At 38.4% G+C, this 19,630-nt stretch overlaps 1 protein-coding gene across 5 annotated transcripts in view; it reads right to left on the minus strand.

Annotated features, from left to right (window-relative positions):
* Mybl1 (MYB proto-oncogene like 1) overlaps nucleotides 1-9,302 on the minus strand; it is a 43,068-nt gene extending 33,766 nt beyond the window's left edge. For 3 of the 5 annotated variants that reach the window (XM_090338897.1, XM_090338896.1, XM_090338898.1), the window contains exons 1-3: nucleotides 9,049-9,302; nucleotides 614-719; nucleotides 264-335 (exon numbers count right to left, since the gene is read on the minus strand). In XM_090338897.1, the coding sequence (XP_090195023.1) occupies nucleotides 264-335; nucleotides 614-719; nucleotides 9,049-9,068 (198 nt within the window). In that variant the 5' untranslated portion in view covers nucleotides 9,069-9,302. The remainder of the gene's footprint in view (nucleotides 1-263; nucleotides 336-613; nucleotides 720-9,048) is intronic. The other 2 variants (XM_090338901.1, XM_090338900.1) reach the window with 2 other exon arrangements.
* Nucleotides 9,303-19,630: the final 10,328 nt, after the last annotated feature.

Genomic DNA, 19,630 nt, shown 5'->3' on the forward strand with positions numbered 1-19,630 from the left:
AACCACAAAATTCTCATGTGCTACATATACCTTATTCACCAATATGTTATTTTTAGGGTATTTGCATTTTTTTCCATAAGTCAAGTCTTCTGCATGTGGAGCCATGCCAGAACTCAAAATGTCTTAAGATTTTGTAACACTTCAGAGCTTGGATTTGGGGATTAGTTACTCAATATGTACTAGAAATGTAATAGCTCATAAAAAAATTTAACCCCATGTCTTGAAGCAGCCAAATGCAAAATATAAGTTAATATTTTACTTACCTGAAGATGACTAGCAATTAGAGTCCAATCATCAGTTCCATGTTGTTCAACCAACTTCTTTAATTTATCATCCTATTAAAGCAGGTATAACTATTAGAAATTGTTCCTCTGTCCTTTTCCTCAATCCCTGAATACAGACAACTTTCCAGTACTGTCTATCATATCTATACTGCTTCTGTCAGTCCCAATATCACCCAGTTTATTCATGTCCCTAATTAAAGACAAAGAATGTAAGCTAGTTGATAAGTAACTTATCCTGATATTTTGCTTTTAAAATATTATTTATTAACTGTAATCATACTACCTGATAAATACAAGCATGTAATTAGAAAACCTTGCCAGACAATTACCTCATCTCTTGTCCACTTTACTCTATTCCAGAGTTTTTTCAATCCTTTCTGTTGTGGTACTTCATAATCATGATCAGCATACTGAAGGTCATCATCCTCATCCTCACTACAAAAAAGCAAAAACTTGTGAATGCAAGAATTGTATTTAAATTAGTTCAATTGATGAGCTTGTCTTTGCAGGCATGACTGAAAATTAAGTCATACAAAGAGCAACATTTTTTTTCTTTTCTTTCTTTTTGCCAGTTCTGGGGCTTGAACTCAGGGCCTAGGCGCTGTCCTTGGACTTTCTCAAGGCTAGCACTCTACTACTTGAGCCACAGAATCACTTCCAACCTTTTCTGTTTATGTGGTAACCAAGGAATCGAACCCATGGCTTCGTGCATGCTAGGTAAGCACTCTACCGATAGGCCAAACTCCCAGCCCCAAGACTAATTTTTTTTAAGAGACAGTATGGTACTGACATATAAATAACCAAGCACATAAACGGAACAGAACATTCAGAAACAATGCAAACACCAATGTGGATAACAATTCAGTAGACTAAGATGGGTTTTTTCCATAAACTCTATTACTGGTAGTCATTTTTTAAGGACTAAAATACATACTGACTTTAAAATAAGTTCAGATCAGATATGTATTTTTTAATGAAACTGTAGCCTGGTGATGGTGGCTCATGCCTGTAATCCTAGCTACTGAGGAAGCTGAGATCTGAGGATCAGGCCAAGCAAGAAAGTTCATGAGTGTCTTAGGTCCACTGAACTACCCAAAATGCCAGAAGTGGAGTTATAGTTCAAGTGGCAATTCAAGCCCCAGGGCAGGCACAAAAAAAAGAGAAAGAAAGAGAGAGAGAGAGGGCGGGAGGGAGGGAGGGAGGGAGGGAGGGAGGGAGGGAGGGAGAGGGGCGGAACAAAGGAAGGAAGGAAGGAACGAAGGAAGGAAGGAAGGAAGGAAGGAAGGAAGGAAGGAAGGGAGGAAGGAAGAAAGGGAGGAGGGAGGAAGGAGGGTAGGGGAGGGAGGAAGGAAGGAATCAAAAGAATACTGAAAGAAAACTTTACTTTTTTACTTAGTAGAGAAAAGGCAAATGTGACAAAAACCTAAGGCCCACAAAAGATGAGCAAAGGTGAAAATAGTAAGTGAAAAGTAGTACATGAAACTCAAAAGATGAAATAGGGCTGGGAGTTTGGCCTAGTGGTAGAGTGCTTGCCTAGCATGCACGAAGACCTGGGTTCGGGATTTCTTGGTACCACATACATAGAAAAAAGCCGAAAGTGGTAGTAGTTAGAATACATCATGATTCAGACTAGCCACAATTCAAGAGCCGGTAGCCACATGTAGCTACTGCAAAGCAGATCTAGAAGCAACAGAGTAAATGAATCTTCTGCTAAAATACAAAGTCCAGAGTAGACTGTTTTGGCAATCCCTAGCGTATGAAGAATAGTTGAGATCATGAGATGACCCAAGGAAAATTAACACAAGGAGGTGAGGAACAAAGGAACCTGGGTTCATACAGGTCTTGTTTTGTTTTGTCTCAAAAAAAGGCAATTTTGAAAGTAGCCACCAAAAGGGTAGGTCTCCATGATAAACTGAATTATGAGATTACAAGAAGATTACTGAATAAAGTTATGAGTATCTGAGGATAACATGAGCTGCTGACATTTATTTGAAACTAGGTACGAGACATTCTGACAGACTATGAAATTTTTCTCTTAAAATTTCACAACCATAAGAAGGGAGTGTTAATAATGTCATTTCAAAGGAAATTTGACGTAAACAAATAATTTTTGTCACAGCAAATATGTCATAGAGCACACTGAAAAAACAGAAACATCAGAAAGCTAAAAGATACTAAGGACAAATCTCAAATACATTTTGAAATCAGAACAAGCTGCTAGTTCTAACTTCTCTGCACACTTTGTAATTAGCCTAAACATATTAGCCTGTCAGGGATTCAACTGTGAAATAAACCTAATACCACATATGTTATAGTGATGCTACAGAATAAAATAAAAATATAATGCACACAAAAGTGCCTTGATATTAGTAGCTGATTACCTAATAGAATTCAAAATTACTTTTGCCTTACTAGAATTAACTTTTCCAAGAACTCATTCTTATTTAAAATAACATACATTTAAAGATGTAGCTATCCTTACTGTAATACAGTTGAGAATAGGTAAGGCCAGGAACATGGCTTAAGTGGTAGTTAGTTTGCCTGTCTAGAAGGCACAAGGCCCTGAGTTCAATTCCCAATGTCATAAAAAAATTGAATTAGTAAAATATTAAAAAGTGTACTGGTGCTAAACAAATGTTTCAATTTTTTTGAGTAAAACATATATAAATTCAATCATACAGTGATAAACCTAAGGCCTTAGATCTAATGTATATGATATGCAGGTATTTCCTCTGACATGTCAGTTCCATTAGGACCAAAATCATAGCTGAACAGGCAGGAGAGCAAGATACCATGTTCTCCTATCTATAATATTTATCTACTTCTACAGCTCAATTCTTTGGGGAGGGAGGGGCCACAGGGAATGCTAGTACTGAGTTTGAACTCAGGGCCTCATACCCTTGTTTGATTTTTCCTGCTCAAGGTCAGTGCTTGACCACTTGATCTACAGATTTACTTCTGGCTTTTTGCTGGATAACTGGAGATAAATAAGGGTCTCAAAGATTTTTCTGCCTAGTCTGGCTTCCAACTATGATCCTCAGAACTCAACCTCCTCAGTAGCTATGGTTACAGGTGTAAGCCACCAGTGCATAGCTTAATGTACTTTCATTTTCCAATACTGTCTTTCCATGAAGCCAACATTCATACGTAATAATTCAGTCCTTAACTATTTTGTTTCAGATTTCAAATGCCAAGCCTAACTAAAGAAAATACATCATTGGCAACCAGTTTCAGCTATCACAAATATCACAGGTTAAACAAACTGTTAAGTCACAGATGTTTTAATGTCCAATTACTTCATAAATTTCCAAGTAATCTACTAAATCAGATAAAGCGCTGTATTCAGAATATCTACTCTATGTCACCAGCCAACTACAACCACACAGTAAGTTCCAGAGTGCAAAAACTATGTCTGTCATGTTCACCTTTGAGGATCAAGCAGAGTTCCTGCCAATCAAATATTTGTAAGTTCAATAGTCTGTTTTTTATAATTCCATTTCCTCCAAGTGCTCTATATTCCAAAAATACACCATTTCCTTTCAACCCAACCAAAACTTTCACCTTTCTCAATACAGATGAAATCTCAAAGTGAATATGAGAAAAGAACTCATTTTTAACAACAAAAAGTACCACTAGGAAGAGACAGAACCCATTCCCATTTGTTAAACTGAACTTTCAGAATCCAAATGCACCTCCAAGTGGCAGAATTTTAAAAAGCAGAACCTGATGAAACATTCTTTTAAAATTCAATACAAAAATGATTCTATGAAGTGTCTACTGTTTTTCTTAGAAATGCCCACTGCAACATTACCACTTCCTGATACCCCAAATAACCCTCTAGCATGCTTTTCACAGGTTGTCCTCTTTCTCTCTCCCTTTAGATTCCAATGGCTTCCACAACAGCACATTAAAGACTGCTTTTAAAAAAAGTTATTTCTATCACAATTTAACCTGGGAATTTTCCTGCATAAACATTGAGTATTTGTCCCCTCCCCCTCCCAAAACCTACATCATATCTAATCTGTAAAAAGTCCACTTTAAAGTTGCTACCAAAATTATTTTAAGGATATACACACACAAATGTAACTTTAGTCCAAAAGAATAAGCAAGGAGTAATTTTCCTAAGAACTTGTTCCTTTTAATTGTTAAATGCAGCTCCTTAATTTTGGGCTACATAACTCATGAGAGATCTTTATTTCTACATGAGGTTTCATTCTCTGCTATATTCAGCATGGTCATCAGTTTCATTCAAGAAGCTGGGTTTTCTAAATGGGTGAGAACAAGGGAACATTAAAGTAGAATTCTTAGAATCATCTTTCTACCACCTATGGGACTTTCCTAAAATCTAATTCTATTTTTTAGTTTTGTCATCAAGTTAGTTTACTTTTCATTTTTCTTTCTTTTTTTCCTTTTTTGGTGGAGCTAGGGATTGAACCAATGGTCTAGTTTTGTCTCATGATAGGCAAGCACTATGCCACTGAACCATACCTCTAGCCTAGTTATTTCTATGCATCTCTATATGACTGTTGAAAAATACCACTTTTAAGTAAGTGTGACAGCACACATTCCTAAAAATGTACCAAATCACTAGGTATACTATAAGAACATTCCTGGCAACACTTAATTTGAAAGAAAAAAACCTGGATGAGGGAAGGGATAAATCTTCACAAATAACCCCACCAAAGTAACACTTTTATCATTTAACAATGAAAAAGTTGTAACCAATCATCACTAGAAACCATTGAGACAAACTCTACTCTATTTTCTACTTTGTATATAATTTTTGGCACATTTTTATTGTAGCAAACAGTGCTGGTAATACATATTAATTCAACCAAATCAAGCTTCCTGCTTCATAAGTAAATAAAACATTATAGTCTTATATGATTATTTTAGAAGAGGGCAAAAGAAGGTAAAATTATTTCCCAAGTTACAAAGCAAAAATGTTAGAGAATTTTTATCTTTTTCTTCAATCTAAGACATGGGTTCTAGAATTATCAGTTTTCTTTTCTAAGTCAAAGAAAATACTAATTCTATATGCCCAATGTTTAACCAAACTATCATATTCAAATAGAAACAGTTTTATAAACTATGAATCAATAAAGTGATCAGGGTACATATGAAACAACAAAAGCAAAAAAAAGTCTATAGCTTATTAGGCCAGGAAAATGGTTAAGGGTAGTGTCTAGTGCAGTATAAGCTAAAAAGTTGTGATAGTCAAAACTTCACTTGTGAAATAATACACAAATTGTTCACACTTGATATTAAGATAAAACATTTGGAAAAGTTCAGAATTCAGTTTTAAATGATAACAACTAAACCATCTAAAATAGTATAAAAAAACAAAATGAAGTAGCCATAATTCATTTTTATTACAAATGATTCTACTAGTACTGGTTTGAAACTAAAGAGAAATACAAGTTGTTTTATAAAATCTGTTCTCATAAAATTGCTCTAACTTGCTCTTTAAGATCACAAACTTTCAGAAGTCTGAAATCTTTATATTTAATAAAATATATACCTTTATTATATTTTGTGAAGATAGGCTAACTGGATTTAATGTTCTTAAGTTGTTATATTCAAGGGTATGAGAAGTTACCAGGTTAACATAATAAAGTGAAATCAGGCCACCCAGTGGTTATTATAATGTACTACATACATAAATATTGAATTCTAAATCTGGACTGCAAGCCAGTATTACAGTCCAATCTGATTTCACATTGCAGACCATGATTAATGCCAAAAGTAAAATAAAGTCTGGGGAGAGGTCTACCCAGTTACCCATAAGCCCAAATGTGATAATATGTCTATTTATTATTTTAGAGTGTATATTTTTAAATGAGAAAAGATCAGCACAAAAGGTCCTCAAAGTAGGATATAGTTTAAAGCTAGAAACTATCTTTACAGACCTACAAAATCCAAACCACAACACTAATAGATTTTAAACTGAGATAGAATTTATCTTCTTTCCCAAAACAATTCTGCCATAATGACAATATACTTCACCTCCACTTATTTTGCTGGAAATAACAAAAGAACGATTACAAACATGCACAAACACACATGGGCACATGTGTGTAAACATGCACAAATATCACTAAATAATACCTTCAAGCATAAAACTAGGCTTTATCTTGTGGTTTAGTGCAGTCAACGGTTATCTCAAGTGCGTATCTTAATCTTTTAGGAGTAACAGGTTTTGCAGCTAGGGAGAAGTTCTAAAATAATGCTTATTTGTACATAAAATGTACTTTAACATTAAATATATATTAATAGGATAACCTAATTTTATAATTGCCTATAAATATATCTTCAAAACTGCTGCTACACTATGTGCCTACTCCACAATGCAACTGAGGGGAAAAATATAGATTTCAATGAGTTACTCTACAGCTATTAAATAAAAACCAAAGGAGCCACTATCTTTCAGTTATTTCATACTTGAGGCAACAGTTTTATTTAGATCATACTGAAAAAGTCTATTAAAGGATTTATGTCTATATTCATATGTGGAGATTTTATGCAGCCAAGTACAGATTTCGCTTACATTAATAAGGGTTGCATACTGGCAATATCAAAGTACAACTTGAAATAACTAGGTTATTGCCTTTCTCTTACTACCATAAATTTCATTCATATATGTTAACATTCTTAACCAAAGGATGAGTTAATTTTGTCCAATGAATAGGTTTCTCCTGCAAAACATTCCATTTGTCATCCTCTAAAATACACAAGCCATACATATTTACAAATATCAGAAACACAATTTAAAGCATAAAACTTAAGTATGAAGACAGGAGAAATGCACCAGTCAGAGGTGACAATTTCTTGCCACATCTTCTGTGTGCTCCCTAAAAAAAGTACACCTTTATTCTACTATACTTATTTGTTCCAGACCTAAACCTTAAAGTATTTAAAGCTCACAGTAATGTTAATAAAAGAATTTATGTGTGCAAACTAATTATAATTTTTCCTTTCTTACTCTAGTATTAGGAAACAACTATATAACAGAAAACCCAAGCAGGAAAGAGAGTTCTAACACTCAACTATCAGTGTCCAAACATACTGCAGCTAAAAATGACAGAACTGGCCAAGAAACTGTTTCAGAAAAGATTGACATCAATACTAAGCAGATAACTTCATCTTAAATATAAATACAATTTTATGGACTTCAACTTGTTACTTTGCATTGTTCTCCTTGAGCTTGTGTTCTCAAGGCTAGTGCTCTACCACTTGAGTCACAGCTCCACATCCAGCTTTTTTTTTTTTTTTTTTTTTTGGTATTTAATTGGAGATAAGCCAGTCCAGGCTGGCTTCTAACAGAGACCCTCAAGTCTGTCTCTAGAGTAGCAAGGATTACAGATATGGACCACTGACACCCAACTTAATAGGTTTTGAAATTATTTTAAGATGTACCAATTCCAAAGGCCTAAAGTAGTACTTCAGTAAACATCACCACAGAAGCTTCTAACTTCTGTTTTCTGAAGATGGAGCAGTTACCTGTGTGGTTTTGCTCCCTCCCCCAAATGAAGACACTTTTGTCAGGACTGTGGGAAACGGAGTATTACTGTGTTCCACTAAGTACAGACTAAGCGTGTGGCTGAACATCCCCCCCATTCCACTTCCTCCAGCCCAGTACAAAGAACTGGGCTGACTAAAGTGTCAATTCTGTGACAGTTGAAAACCTGATTGCTAAAGATGTGTGTGTGTACACAGTTGTTCTACTTCTCCAGGGGTCTGTCCTATATTGTAGTTGCTATAAAAGAACTATAACATAATTTCATATAGATTTATGCAGATCCATCTTACAGCAGGCAAGTGATGCTATGTATAAAGTAAGAATATTATGGATTATTATTGCTGAATCTGTTTTGTCAGAACCTAAAATGAATATTCCCAGCCCTAATTTCAACTCAGGAACCACAACTGTAGATAAGACTTTGGGGTTATGAATCCAGATAAAAGCATTTGAAAATTCTGCCCAAAACCTTTTAATGTGGAAAATGAAGAACTAACCCTACTCCGCAGAGTAGCAGCTGCTACTCTGTCACTCATTCCATAGTAACACAGTGATATATAAATTCATCCTAACATTTTCCATCCACAAAAAAAAAATTGTGCCCCACTCCTGTAACATAAGTACAGTTTCAAACGTTAAGCGAATAAAAAAAATACATTGTTTTATTTTAAGATCTAGCTATGGGTAGCAACAATTTAACACCGTCCCGGTAGAAACATACTACGAATGTATACAGAAATATGAGAATGACCCTCCACTAACTCCCCAGGAGGTTTTTCCATAACCTTTCGAGGCTGCAGAGCTGGCAAGAGGGGTGCCCACCCGGCTGGATCACAAGGTCCCGGTTTTGAGTGGCGCGATCCCTGAAGAGTCATCCAGACAGGGCATCACCACTTCTACCAGCGTGACGTATACCCTGAAAGGCAAGAAACCTCCCTCCCTGCCCACAGAAAGAAAAGAAAAGAAAAGAAGAATGAGGCTGAGAAAGGTTAGGAGCCTGGATGCGCACCGTGGGGAGAATCAACTCCGAGGAGCAACCCGAGTCTTTGTTGGTCTCTGCCTCCAGCACCCCGAGACCCCAACTTTCCCGAGGTCGGAGCTGCCCTCCTGCCCGCGGGACCCAGTTCACCCGGGAAGACTGCGTGTGCCCGGGGTGGGGGGCTCGGGCGAGGGGGCGGCGGCGGGAGAGAGGGGATCCGAGCCCGGACCCGGCCGACAGGCCCCGGGCCCCCGGGTGTCACCCACCTGCGCGACCTCTTCGCCATCCTTCAAGTACCGCATAGGCGCGGGCTGGGCGGGGACGCGAGTCAGCCTCCTCCAGCCTCGGGCGGATGCTCCTCGTCCCCCCCGACCCTCCCTCCGCTTCCCTCGCTGCTGCCCCGAGGCGGCCGGCCGAGTGCGGAACGCAAGCCCCTCGGCAGGACTGGACGGGACGGAGGGACGCAGGGACGGACCGCGACCCGCCCCCAGCCCGGGCGCCGCTCCTAACCCCGGCCCGGCCCGGCCCGGGATGCCCCGGACATGTCAGCAGGCGCGCCCCCGCCCACGGCCGGCCCCTCCCCGCCGCCTCTCTAGCCGGTGGCCGCCGCGGTCAGTCCCCGCCGCGCCTCGGATGCCGACGCCCCCCCCCTCCCGCACTCCCGCCCGCCCTCCGCGGTGAGCAGCTCTGCAGCGCTCGCAGCCGCCTGCAGGGTTTTGTCGGCACCGCCGAATCTCGCGCCCAGCCTCCCTCAGGAGCCGCCGTTTGAATCTGCGCACGCGGCCCGACACCCCATTGGCTGCAGCGGCCGCACGCGGGGGCGGGGGGCGGGGGGAGAGAGGGCGGGGCACGGGGCGCGCGCGCGCGGCCGAGGGCGGGGCTGGGGCGCTGGAAGCCAGGCCCGGAGCCCGCGGGAAGGAGTCTGCGGGGTGCACCGCGGCGGGGCCGAGCCGTGACAGGACCCGGAACGCGCCTGGCGGGGGTGCGGGGCGGGGCGCCGGGGCTGCCGGGAAAGCGAGTTCCTGCGCTCGCACCGGCCTGGGCCGGAAGCGGGGGCGGGGCTGACCCCCACGAACCCCCAATTTCGCGGGGTGCGCGGCGGAGGCCCTGGCGCGGTGTGGGAGCGGGCGGGGCCTGGCTGCGGAGGCGTTCCGCGGAGCCGCGGCTTCTCGTGATCCCTTCTCCCGCCACGCTCGTCACCAGCTGGGTCTTCAGACCTGAAACAAATCGAGCCTTTACCATTAGATGAGCTTAGCCGTTATTTCTCCAGCAGGGAAAAAAAAAAAAGTTGTGACTTTAATTCTGCCCAGACGTAGCTACGAAAGTGGCGAAACTGAGCCTCTTCAACGTTCTTTTCCTTCACCAGGGAGCAAAAGTGTGCAAAGGTGTTGGAAGGGAGGGGGGGGACATTTTGTGACTTTGGAGATGGACTGACGGGCGTCGGCCGGGAATTTTGCCCAGATGAATGGGTTCGGAAGTGCTGGGCTGAAGGTGACCTGATGCCGAAGAGATGGGAGGGAGCGCATTCTGCACCCCAGGAGTTTCTATGCAGTTGAAATTTAGTGGTCCCCAAACTAAATACCTTCGAATTGCACCGTTCCTGTTGCCTTAAAGTAGGTTAAAGAGGATTAGACACGGTTCAAGGTCCGCATTTGCAAGGCAACATGCTCTACTGCATAGAGCATTGAACCACACGGTTACTATTGTAACAAACTGAACATTTTGCTATTTTGAAATGCTACATGCATCATCTTCTGCAAAGCAGAGGCACAGGTGCACATATGAATTCAGAGGAGCGTGCATGCAAGATTGTCAGGCACGCACACTTTTATAGTTCTTTTTTTTCCCCCCGCAAGCATAGATTTGGGGGGCGATAAAGTGTTTTTCTTTTAAGCCGTTCCTTGTTGCTTCGCTTAACTAGTCTCCAAATTTTATTAGACTTATAATGTCATTAGAAATCTTTTCTTTTTATTCTTGCAGTTCATTTATATTCTAACAGGAAGCAGAGAGCTTCTGCTATGTTTTAGGCTATAGTTAATTTTATATAGAATACCTTTTTTAGATCTTGAAGCAGATGTTTTAGATTTTGATAGTAAAACTAATTCCTCTCACTTTACATTAGTGGAAATAACTTATGAGGATAATATAAGGTCATCTAAATCATTCATAAAACTTGAATTAAAGTAATCTATTTATTTGAATGCGCATACTCAGTTATATCATTAAGATTTGAAAGGGGTTGAGAAAAAAGCAATAAAAAAACAGGCAAAAGATTTGAATACATAGTTCGCTAAGGGAGATGTAGAAGTGAATAAAAGTGATAAGCACATGAAAATAAAATCAACAGATACATGCAAATTAAACCACAGTGAGATATTACTGCATGTCTGTTAGAAAATAAGACAGAGGATGTGTTGGTGAAGATGAAAATGGTTAAACAAAGCTTTCGTGCATTGCTTGTCGAAATGCAAACGGTCACGTACTTTTGACTGTATAATAGCTTTATTCGTAGTCATCAAAAGCTGAAGACAAATGGACTTTCTTCCTTATTTCAACTCTCAAACTACTCCAGAATAATCTTAGTCTGTTAGTTCTCAGGTTTTTTTCCATGGAGATAACCTGAACTATGGGAATTGAGTACCAAAAAGAAATGGGTGATAGGGCAAATGCTGGAATTTCTTTGAAAAATTTACCGGAGATAGAAATGTAGCTCTAAGCATGTGTGAGGACCTTAGTTCTGTTCCCAAAGCTAAATAATTATAGTTATTATTTTTTCTATAAATATTTGAGTAAACATCTTCCCATAAAGATGCAGTGTTGATATAGCTGAACCTTCTTAAGGTTTGCTGGCTAATGGAATGCCTAAAAGACTATACTTTCTAATAGAACTGCATGTGCAACTAATTTCACACAGGAATTTTTGTCTGTTTTATTTGCAACTAGACTCCCAGTCTCTAACAGAAGCCCACCCAGGACACTCAATAAATACAGTATCTGTAGAAAATAAGGCAAACATTTGAATAGATATGTTTAAAAGGATGCAAGAAAATTACAAATTGAAGTAGATTTGAGTAGAGGGGTACTGGGAAAGAAGAAAAAATAGACAAGGTTCATTTGACTCGATTATGATGTATGAATATTTGAATGCCCATAGTGAAACCCCGTTGTACAATTAATGTATGCTAGAAAAGGAAAAACAGTATCCAGGCTATATTGGGGAGGGAGTAGGTATCAGCAGGTTGGGGAGGATCAACAGGAAAAAAGATATCAAATCCTATTTTATGACTACTGAGGTAGCAAAATTTTCTAAATTCTGCCAGCAAAATTTGGATAAATACCAATTTCATGCATTGGAATGTGATAGATGGCCATATTCATCCAGATACATATGCATATCCTTGTACCAATTATTTTGTCTCAATGAAATGATTCAATAAAAGCAAAAATTAGATACATTTGAGTGCTACAGTAGTGTATCCCCATAGAACCCCAAAACAGAAGACTTCATATAGTTGTGATACTACTTTGAATAGTTGCTCAGATTGAAGGGAATAGCTAGTAAAAGTAGTATAAAATTGAGGAGATGCCATTAAATGGCCATTAACAGTTAGGTCTCTCTAAGTGCTTTGTGTGCACTCACCTTTAGTAATATTCACAAATTCATTAATCATAGAAATCTTATCAGCATAGGTATTACTTTCATCTACTTCATTAACTGTGAAAAATAGCCAACAGAAGGTTAATTTGTCCAAGTGCATACAGAGGCAGAAGCAAGCTTAGAAATGGAACTCAAGCTCTCTCTATTCTACCTTACTATCTTTGGGCATTCAGCTATAAATACTGTGTGCATGTAGTAAAGAGATAGTAAGGTATAGTGGAAACTAACAACTGTATAATTAGTATATAACTTATATAAAAACTTTACATATTTGGATACATGCTGATCATTCTAGAAAAAAATCATTTCTGGAATACACACTGTGAATGAGTTTCACTTTGGAGAAAAAGCTGGAAAGGAGGCAGGGCAGGTTTTATCATTTGCCTGACACATTTTCACATTATGCAAAATTTTTAGAAATATTCATGCTAATTTTATTCATTTAAAAAATAGAGTTGATGCTAAACTCTAAATATCGCTAAAATTCCTATAAGGAAATAGCACAAGTATAGCATCCACTATCATTTGGATTTTTGAATGTCCTCCAGAGGCCCATATTTTAAACTAACCAACAAAAAGTTTGGTCCCCAGAGCAGCACTATTGAGGAGAGGTAGAACCATTGAGAAGTGGACTTGGTGGGAGGTCATTAGATTATTGGCAATGTGTACCTGACAGGGATTATCCCTTCCTGTTCCTCTGTTCCCTAGCTTCCAATGTAGCAGCCTTGTTCTTCATGCACTCCTGCCATGATGAGCTGCTGTGCCACAGGTCCAAAACAACAGGGCCAGCCAAACATGGACTGTACCTTTCCACTCTGTGAGCCAAAAATAAATATTTTCCTTTTAGAAATTGATGATGTCAGAGTGTCAGAGGCTAGCTAGAACAATATATAAATATCCTCCAATATTGGTGATACTTTCTTTAAAATATATATTGGCAGGAACCACATAGTATAATATTCAGTATGTAATCAAAACATGGGCTTAGAACTGTGTCTCAGATTCAGAATCTTTGCTACAACCTCTCTCCCCCATCATTGTCCTTTTGCTAATCTCTATATTTCAAGTGCTGTTTTAAGTTTGATGAAAATTTTAAATAGAAATAACATTGTCTGATATAAGCAGATGTAGAATTCTTGGTTTAGCTTTGAAATTTTAAAATAAGAGCAACTGAACTGTAAACAAAATTGTAAAAAAAAAATGTTTTAAAGTGTCCCATTCCAACTCAGTACTCTTTGCCTCTAGTCTTTTGTGCCAGATAAGAATAATGGCTCCCAAAAGATGTTCCTTTTCTACTCCCCAGAAACTAAGAATGTGTTACCTTAAGTGGCAAAGATATTTTGTAGATATGGTTAAATTAAAGATCTTCACATAAAAAGATTAGCCTGATAGGCCCAGTGTAATCTCTAGGCTAGAAAAAAAGGGTTATAAGGGAAGGAATTTCAGGCAGTCTCTAGGTACCGGAAAAAAGCAAGGAACAAATGCTTGGCCTACAGCCTCCAGAACACTCCTTGATTTTAGTGGGGTGTTATTCTTATTTCTGGTTTGCAGAACCAATTAACTACTCAAAAAACAGAAGTAGCATTGTGGCTCAAATTGATAGCACGCTAGCCTTGAGCAAAAAGAGCTCAGGGATAGCATCCAGGCCCTTAGTTCAAGCCCACTACTAAACAAACAAACAAACAAATAAATAGAGCAAGCAAGCTAGAATGCTTGACTTTTCTTGGCAACAGGTTGAGGTGCTATACCTGGGACTGCTTTTGAGACAAGAGAATAAAAATGTAGTGCCTTCAAGCATTTATCCTCACATTTATAACTATACAATGCTGCAAAATAAATAAGAGTTAAGAAATGCAGGAATGTTCTGTATGAGTTAGGGTAATTCATATAATATTCTTGAGTTTTCTGTGCTTGTTGTGTTTTTCATGCCTCTCCGTATGTACACATATTCACCCTTCTGTCAAGTATGTTCTATTTTTGCCTGTGAAACTTCTATTCATCCATCAAAACCCAGATCACAGGATTAATTATCTGTGGAAATCTACCTTCTTCTGTCCACAAGCTAAAAAGTTTGTGGTTTGTGGATGCTGGCAAGACAGCAGATTCTTAGGTCAAAAATTCTTTTTGCCATCAGAGAGCGTGGTGGCTCACGCCTGTAATCCTAGCTACTCAGATCTGAGGATCAAGGTTCAAAGCCAGCCTGGGCACTAAAGTCTATGAGACTCTTACTTCCAATTAACCACCAGAAAACCAGAAGTGGCACAGTGGCTCAAGGGGTAGGGCAGTAGCCTTGAACTGAAGAGCTCAAGGACAGTACCCATGCCCAGAGTTCAAGTACCACGACCTACCACAACAATAACAAAAAAATCCTTTTGACACATGAAGAAATGTTTGACATCTCTGGCCATACAAGAAATGCAAATCAAAACAACTTTGAGATTCCACCTCACTCCAGTTAGAATGGCCATTATCAAGAAATCTAATGACAACAGATGCTGGCAGGGATGTGGCCATTAGGGATCACTACTACACTGTTAGTGGGAGTGTAAACTCATTCAAACACTACGGAAAGCAGTATGGAGACTCCTCAAAAGATCAAACATATGGAATTTGTCTCATTCATAGTTTTCTCCCCCAAGTTCTAAATTAAAAACAAAACTTGTCTTTTGACTAGTACTTGTTGAATAAATTCAAATATGATTTAAGTATGACCATATAATGTGCATATTCCATAAATCAAATATAAAAACAAGACATTATGGGGCATGGTGGATAGGACATCTAACTGGAATAAGATTTGAGGCTAGCCTGGCAAAGCGCTGAGTATGGTAGTATGTCTGTTATCCTAGCTACATGGAAGCTATAAGGATGTGAATCTGAGGCAACCATGAGACCCTACTAAAATAAAAGAAAAAAAAATCCAAAGTCCATTATCACACACACACACACACACACACACACACACACACACACACACACACAGTCATTGTTTTACAAGTAGAACCCACCTCCACACACTTCTACACATAGAACCAATAAATGGGATGAATCCCTCAGATTCCCACCATTTGTTTCTCAGGTAAGAATTATGTGATATAACAAATGGACCAAAGATAGATTTAATTCCAGGGGACAGTACAAATTTGCAAAAAAAAAAAACTTTAAATATTTATGCCTTAGTGAAACTTACAGCTTGGATAATCAAGAATGATTCCCTAAGAAAGGGGGGGAGGAGAACGGTGACAAAAACATGAAAAGGGGTATCAATGTATAAGAAGAAATGCACCCACTACCTGACGAATATAACTGTAACCCCTCTATACATTATCCCAACAACAACATAAAATTTAAAAAAATGTTTCCAATCATTTCTGTATATATTTTTTTTGCCAGACATGGGCTTGAGCTCAGAGCCTGAACACTGTCTTTGGGTTTTCTCAAGGCTAGAGCTCTACCACTTGAGCCTCAGCACCACTTCTGGCTTTTATCTATGTATGTGGTACTGAAGAATCGAACCCGGGTCTTTGTGCATGCTAGGCAAGCACTCTACCACTAGCCAAACTCCTGGCTTATATATGTATTTTTTTTAACATTTGAAAAAGTTATTCAGGCTGAGTGGTGGTGGCTCAAGTCTGTAATCTAGTTCTTTAGGAGACTTAGATCTGAGAATCATAGTTCAAAGCCAGCACAGTTAGGAAAGTCTCTTATGAGACTCTTACCTCCAATTACCTACAGGAAACCAGAAGTAGAGTTGTAGCTCAAAGTGATAGAGCTCTAGAGCTCTAGCCTTGAGTGCAAAAGGTCAGGGGTACTGCCCAGACCCTGAGTTCAAGCCCCATGACTGACAAGAAAAAGAAGAAAAAGTTATTTAGTCAATATAGCAGTAACTGGTATCTGATCCAGTCAATAAAAATAAAATCCATAATGAACTGCCATAAGTAGTATGTTTATCTTAATTTATTTACAGAAGAGTTTTTGAGAACTCTGTCTTGATGAGATATGACTAATGGCATGCAAATACAGACCTCAAGTTCAACTATAGCCACAGGATAACACAAAAGTACTTATGTTAGTACTTGGGGCTCATCCCTCATCTCCTGTTCCATTAGCACCACTTTCAGCAATGAGACTATGAAGAACACAATGATTACATCTGTGAAACCACAGGGTTATAGTAGAAATGGAGGTCTTGAAAAATCCATGGCCTGACTTGGGTCATGGAGCCCTGATCATCTTATCTCTAGATTGTTGCACATGCTCAAGAGAAAGTCTTCAAATATTTGAATATTTGAAGCTCAGGGACAGTGGTCAGGCCCCAAATTCAAGTCCCAGAACAGCACACACACACACACATACCACACATACACAAGGCACAAACCAAGTTCTCTTTTTATGCCTTTGTTTTCAAACATTTCATAAGCACTGAATGACTCAATTGCTTGAAGAAATTTTAATCCTTTATAGATAGGTACAATATATCTAGTAATGAACAAATTACTGCTCCTAGATGATAACTCATTTGAGGAAGTTTTTCTTTTAAACACGAACTTTGTAAAACTGATTTGTTCATACATTATATTAATGTATAATTCCATAAACAAACAAAAAACCCAAAGAATAAAATATTACTTTACAAAGCCAATGTAGAGAAGTTGAAGGGAAAATCAGTGTCAACTTAGTTTTATTACTGATATAAAAGAAAACTTCAAATACTGTACAGTGAGGTGTGCTGTAGAACACTATACACTGTTGTACTATTATCAATTACTCATTATTTAATTTTAATATATACATCAGGAAATAAAAAAATAACAAGCAACAACTAGTGCCATAAAGAGATATAACATTTATACTACTTTACTGAGCAGGTGAAGCCTTTGCTATTTACTTTTTTCTAAATATTGACACTATTACTGCATATTTCTAAATATTCCCAGCAGCCCTTTCCTCCAGTTCTTAGCATTAATTCTTAATGTCAAATAAACCTGAAGATATTGATAACCTTTTCAGTCTTTTATTGCTCTACCACAGGCATAAAGTCTCAGGGAGGGATTTCTGCACTCTAAAGACAAGTATGCAATATCTTAAAATTTAAAATACTAAGTAATTGATACAAGCAGATATCAACTATAACATTTTCTTTACTGGTTTTTCCTTTTCTTTTACAAGAGAATAGTCACTGTATTAATATACTTACAAAAGCATGTAGACTCCATAATTAAAAACTTTAAATGTCAGATATACAAGGAATGGCATTTTCTCCAATAATACGCAATTTTTACAATCTCTGTTGGAACACGTTTAAATTCTCACAATTAAGTCCCATTAAGTATGAACTGATAGAATCACTTAAGAATGGCAGGATTCAGCCTGAGCATGGTGGCACAGCTACTTGGGAGGCAGAGAAGGGAGGATTGAGGTTCAAGATGGGCCAGGTCAAAAATGGAAGTCCCTGTCTAAAAAATAAACTAAAGCCAAATGGGTTGGAGGTGTGGTTCAAGAGCAAGTCCAAGGCTCTGAGTTCAAATCTCAATACTCATGAAAAAAGAAAAGGCAGAATTTGCAATGAATTATAACTTAACATTTGTGATTTTTCTCATTGTTATACTCATGAGTTTTACTTTGAAAAACTACTTCTTGTGTTATGAAGAGCCTCAAGGTGGCACAGCTTTGTTAAATTATATAATATTGAAGGGAAGGACATGTCTATACAACTTAGAACATATTAAAAAAGTTATACAAAGCCATTTTAAATTTATAGTGAAATTTAAGCCAATTTTGCTAAGGCTATTTTTATTAAAATCTTAAGATGAATCTTACTTTGAAAAAGATGACTCAAAACTTTCACTGCAGTATTTTATCTTATTTTTTCAGTCATGGGACTTTGAACTCTGGGCCTGAGTAGTTTCTGAGCTCTCCAGTTCAAGGCTAGGGCTCTCCCACATTGAGCCACGGTGCCACTTCCGGTTCTCTAGTGGTTAGTTGGATATGAGTCTCACAGACTTTAGTTCCCAGGCTGGCTTTGAACCGTGATCCTCAGATCTCAGCCTCCTGAATAGCTAGGATTACAGGTGTGAGCCACCAGCACCCAGATTCACTGCAGTCTTTTAAGTTTGGGCTAGTTGAAAAAATGAGAAAACTATATTGATACTTTGAAATAAATGTGTTATCACTACATTGTCCAACTGAGGTAAATTAATGACAGAAGTTACACATTTATTTCCTACCTAAAGGTCAATTAGTAAAGCTGAAATATTTAAGAGAAAATTTAACTAGCAGCCTTATCAAGTACCTACAAAAACAATACTGTTACAAATTTTGTACTTAATAGCTAATGAGATATGCCAGTAAAATTCTCAAAACCTGTAATTAACAGTGTATGAGTTGCTAGCAAGTGATCTTCCCTGAGGTAAGAGACTTTTCATTTCAAAGTAATGGTAATAAAAGTAATGGTTATAAAGACCTGTGGCTGGGAATCACAGATACATCACATACTGACAATGTAACTGTCAGCATTAAGGCTTGACTGTAAAAGACTAAGTAAAAATATATAAAGATCTAAACCAAAGTTTAGTCAGTAACAGTAGCTGTGACTCTGGGTCCTTCCCCTGAGTTTGGCCTGTTTGTCCTCCTTACCTTCTCTATTTAGAGCTGGAATCACACACATGTTCTAAAACCCCCTGGGCTTGCTTTTTTGATACAGGGTCTTGCTCCATTTTCTGTCTGGTCAGGTCTCAAACGTCATTCTTCCCATCTCTACCTACAATGTAGCTCTCATGCCTCTATTCTACCATTTTCCAATAAAATATTCTGAAACACAGTTTGACACAGGGGTAATCAACTGTAGGTTAGCTCTTTTGTTCCTGAGTAACCATTCCTTTGGTGTTAGAATCTAAATCATAATATTTGGCAATGTCTTGTTTTCTTTGATTTTAACTGTCTCTCATTTTATCAGTATTCTAGACACACACCACCTTTAAACTACTTGGACTTGGGGCCATCAACTCAAACTTGGTATAAATTCACTACAGAAAAAAGTAAAAATACTGTTTCCATATTCAGTTATAGTGTTATAGCTAGGAGTAAAAAAAAATACTGTAATTGAGATTTCTAACGAAAAATGCAGCAGTTACCACCAATGGTAGTACTAAAAAACAATCATTCTACAGTCTAATGTAAGTCTAAATGTA

Source organism: Megascapheus bottae, chromosome 9 (assembly GCF_031878675.1).
Source record: "Megascapheus bottae isolate mThoBot1 chromosome 9, mThoBot2.hap1, whole genome shotgun sequence".
NCBI classification, from domain to species: domain Eukaryota; kingdom Metazoa; phylum Chordata; class Mammalia; order Rodentia; family Geomyidae; genus Megascapheus; species Megascapheus bottae.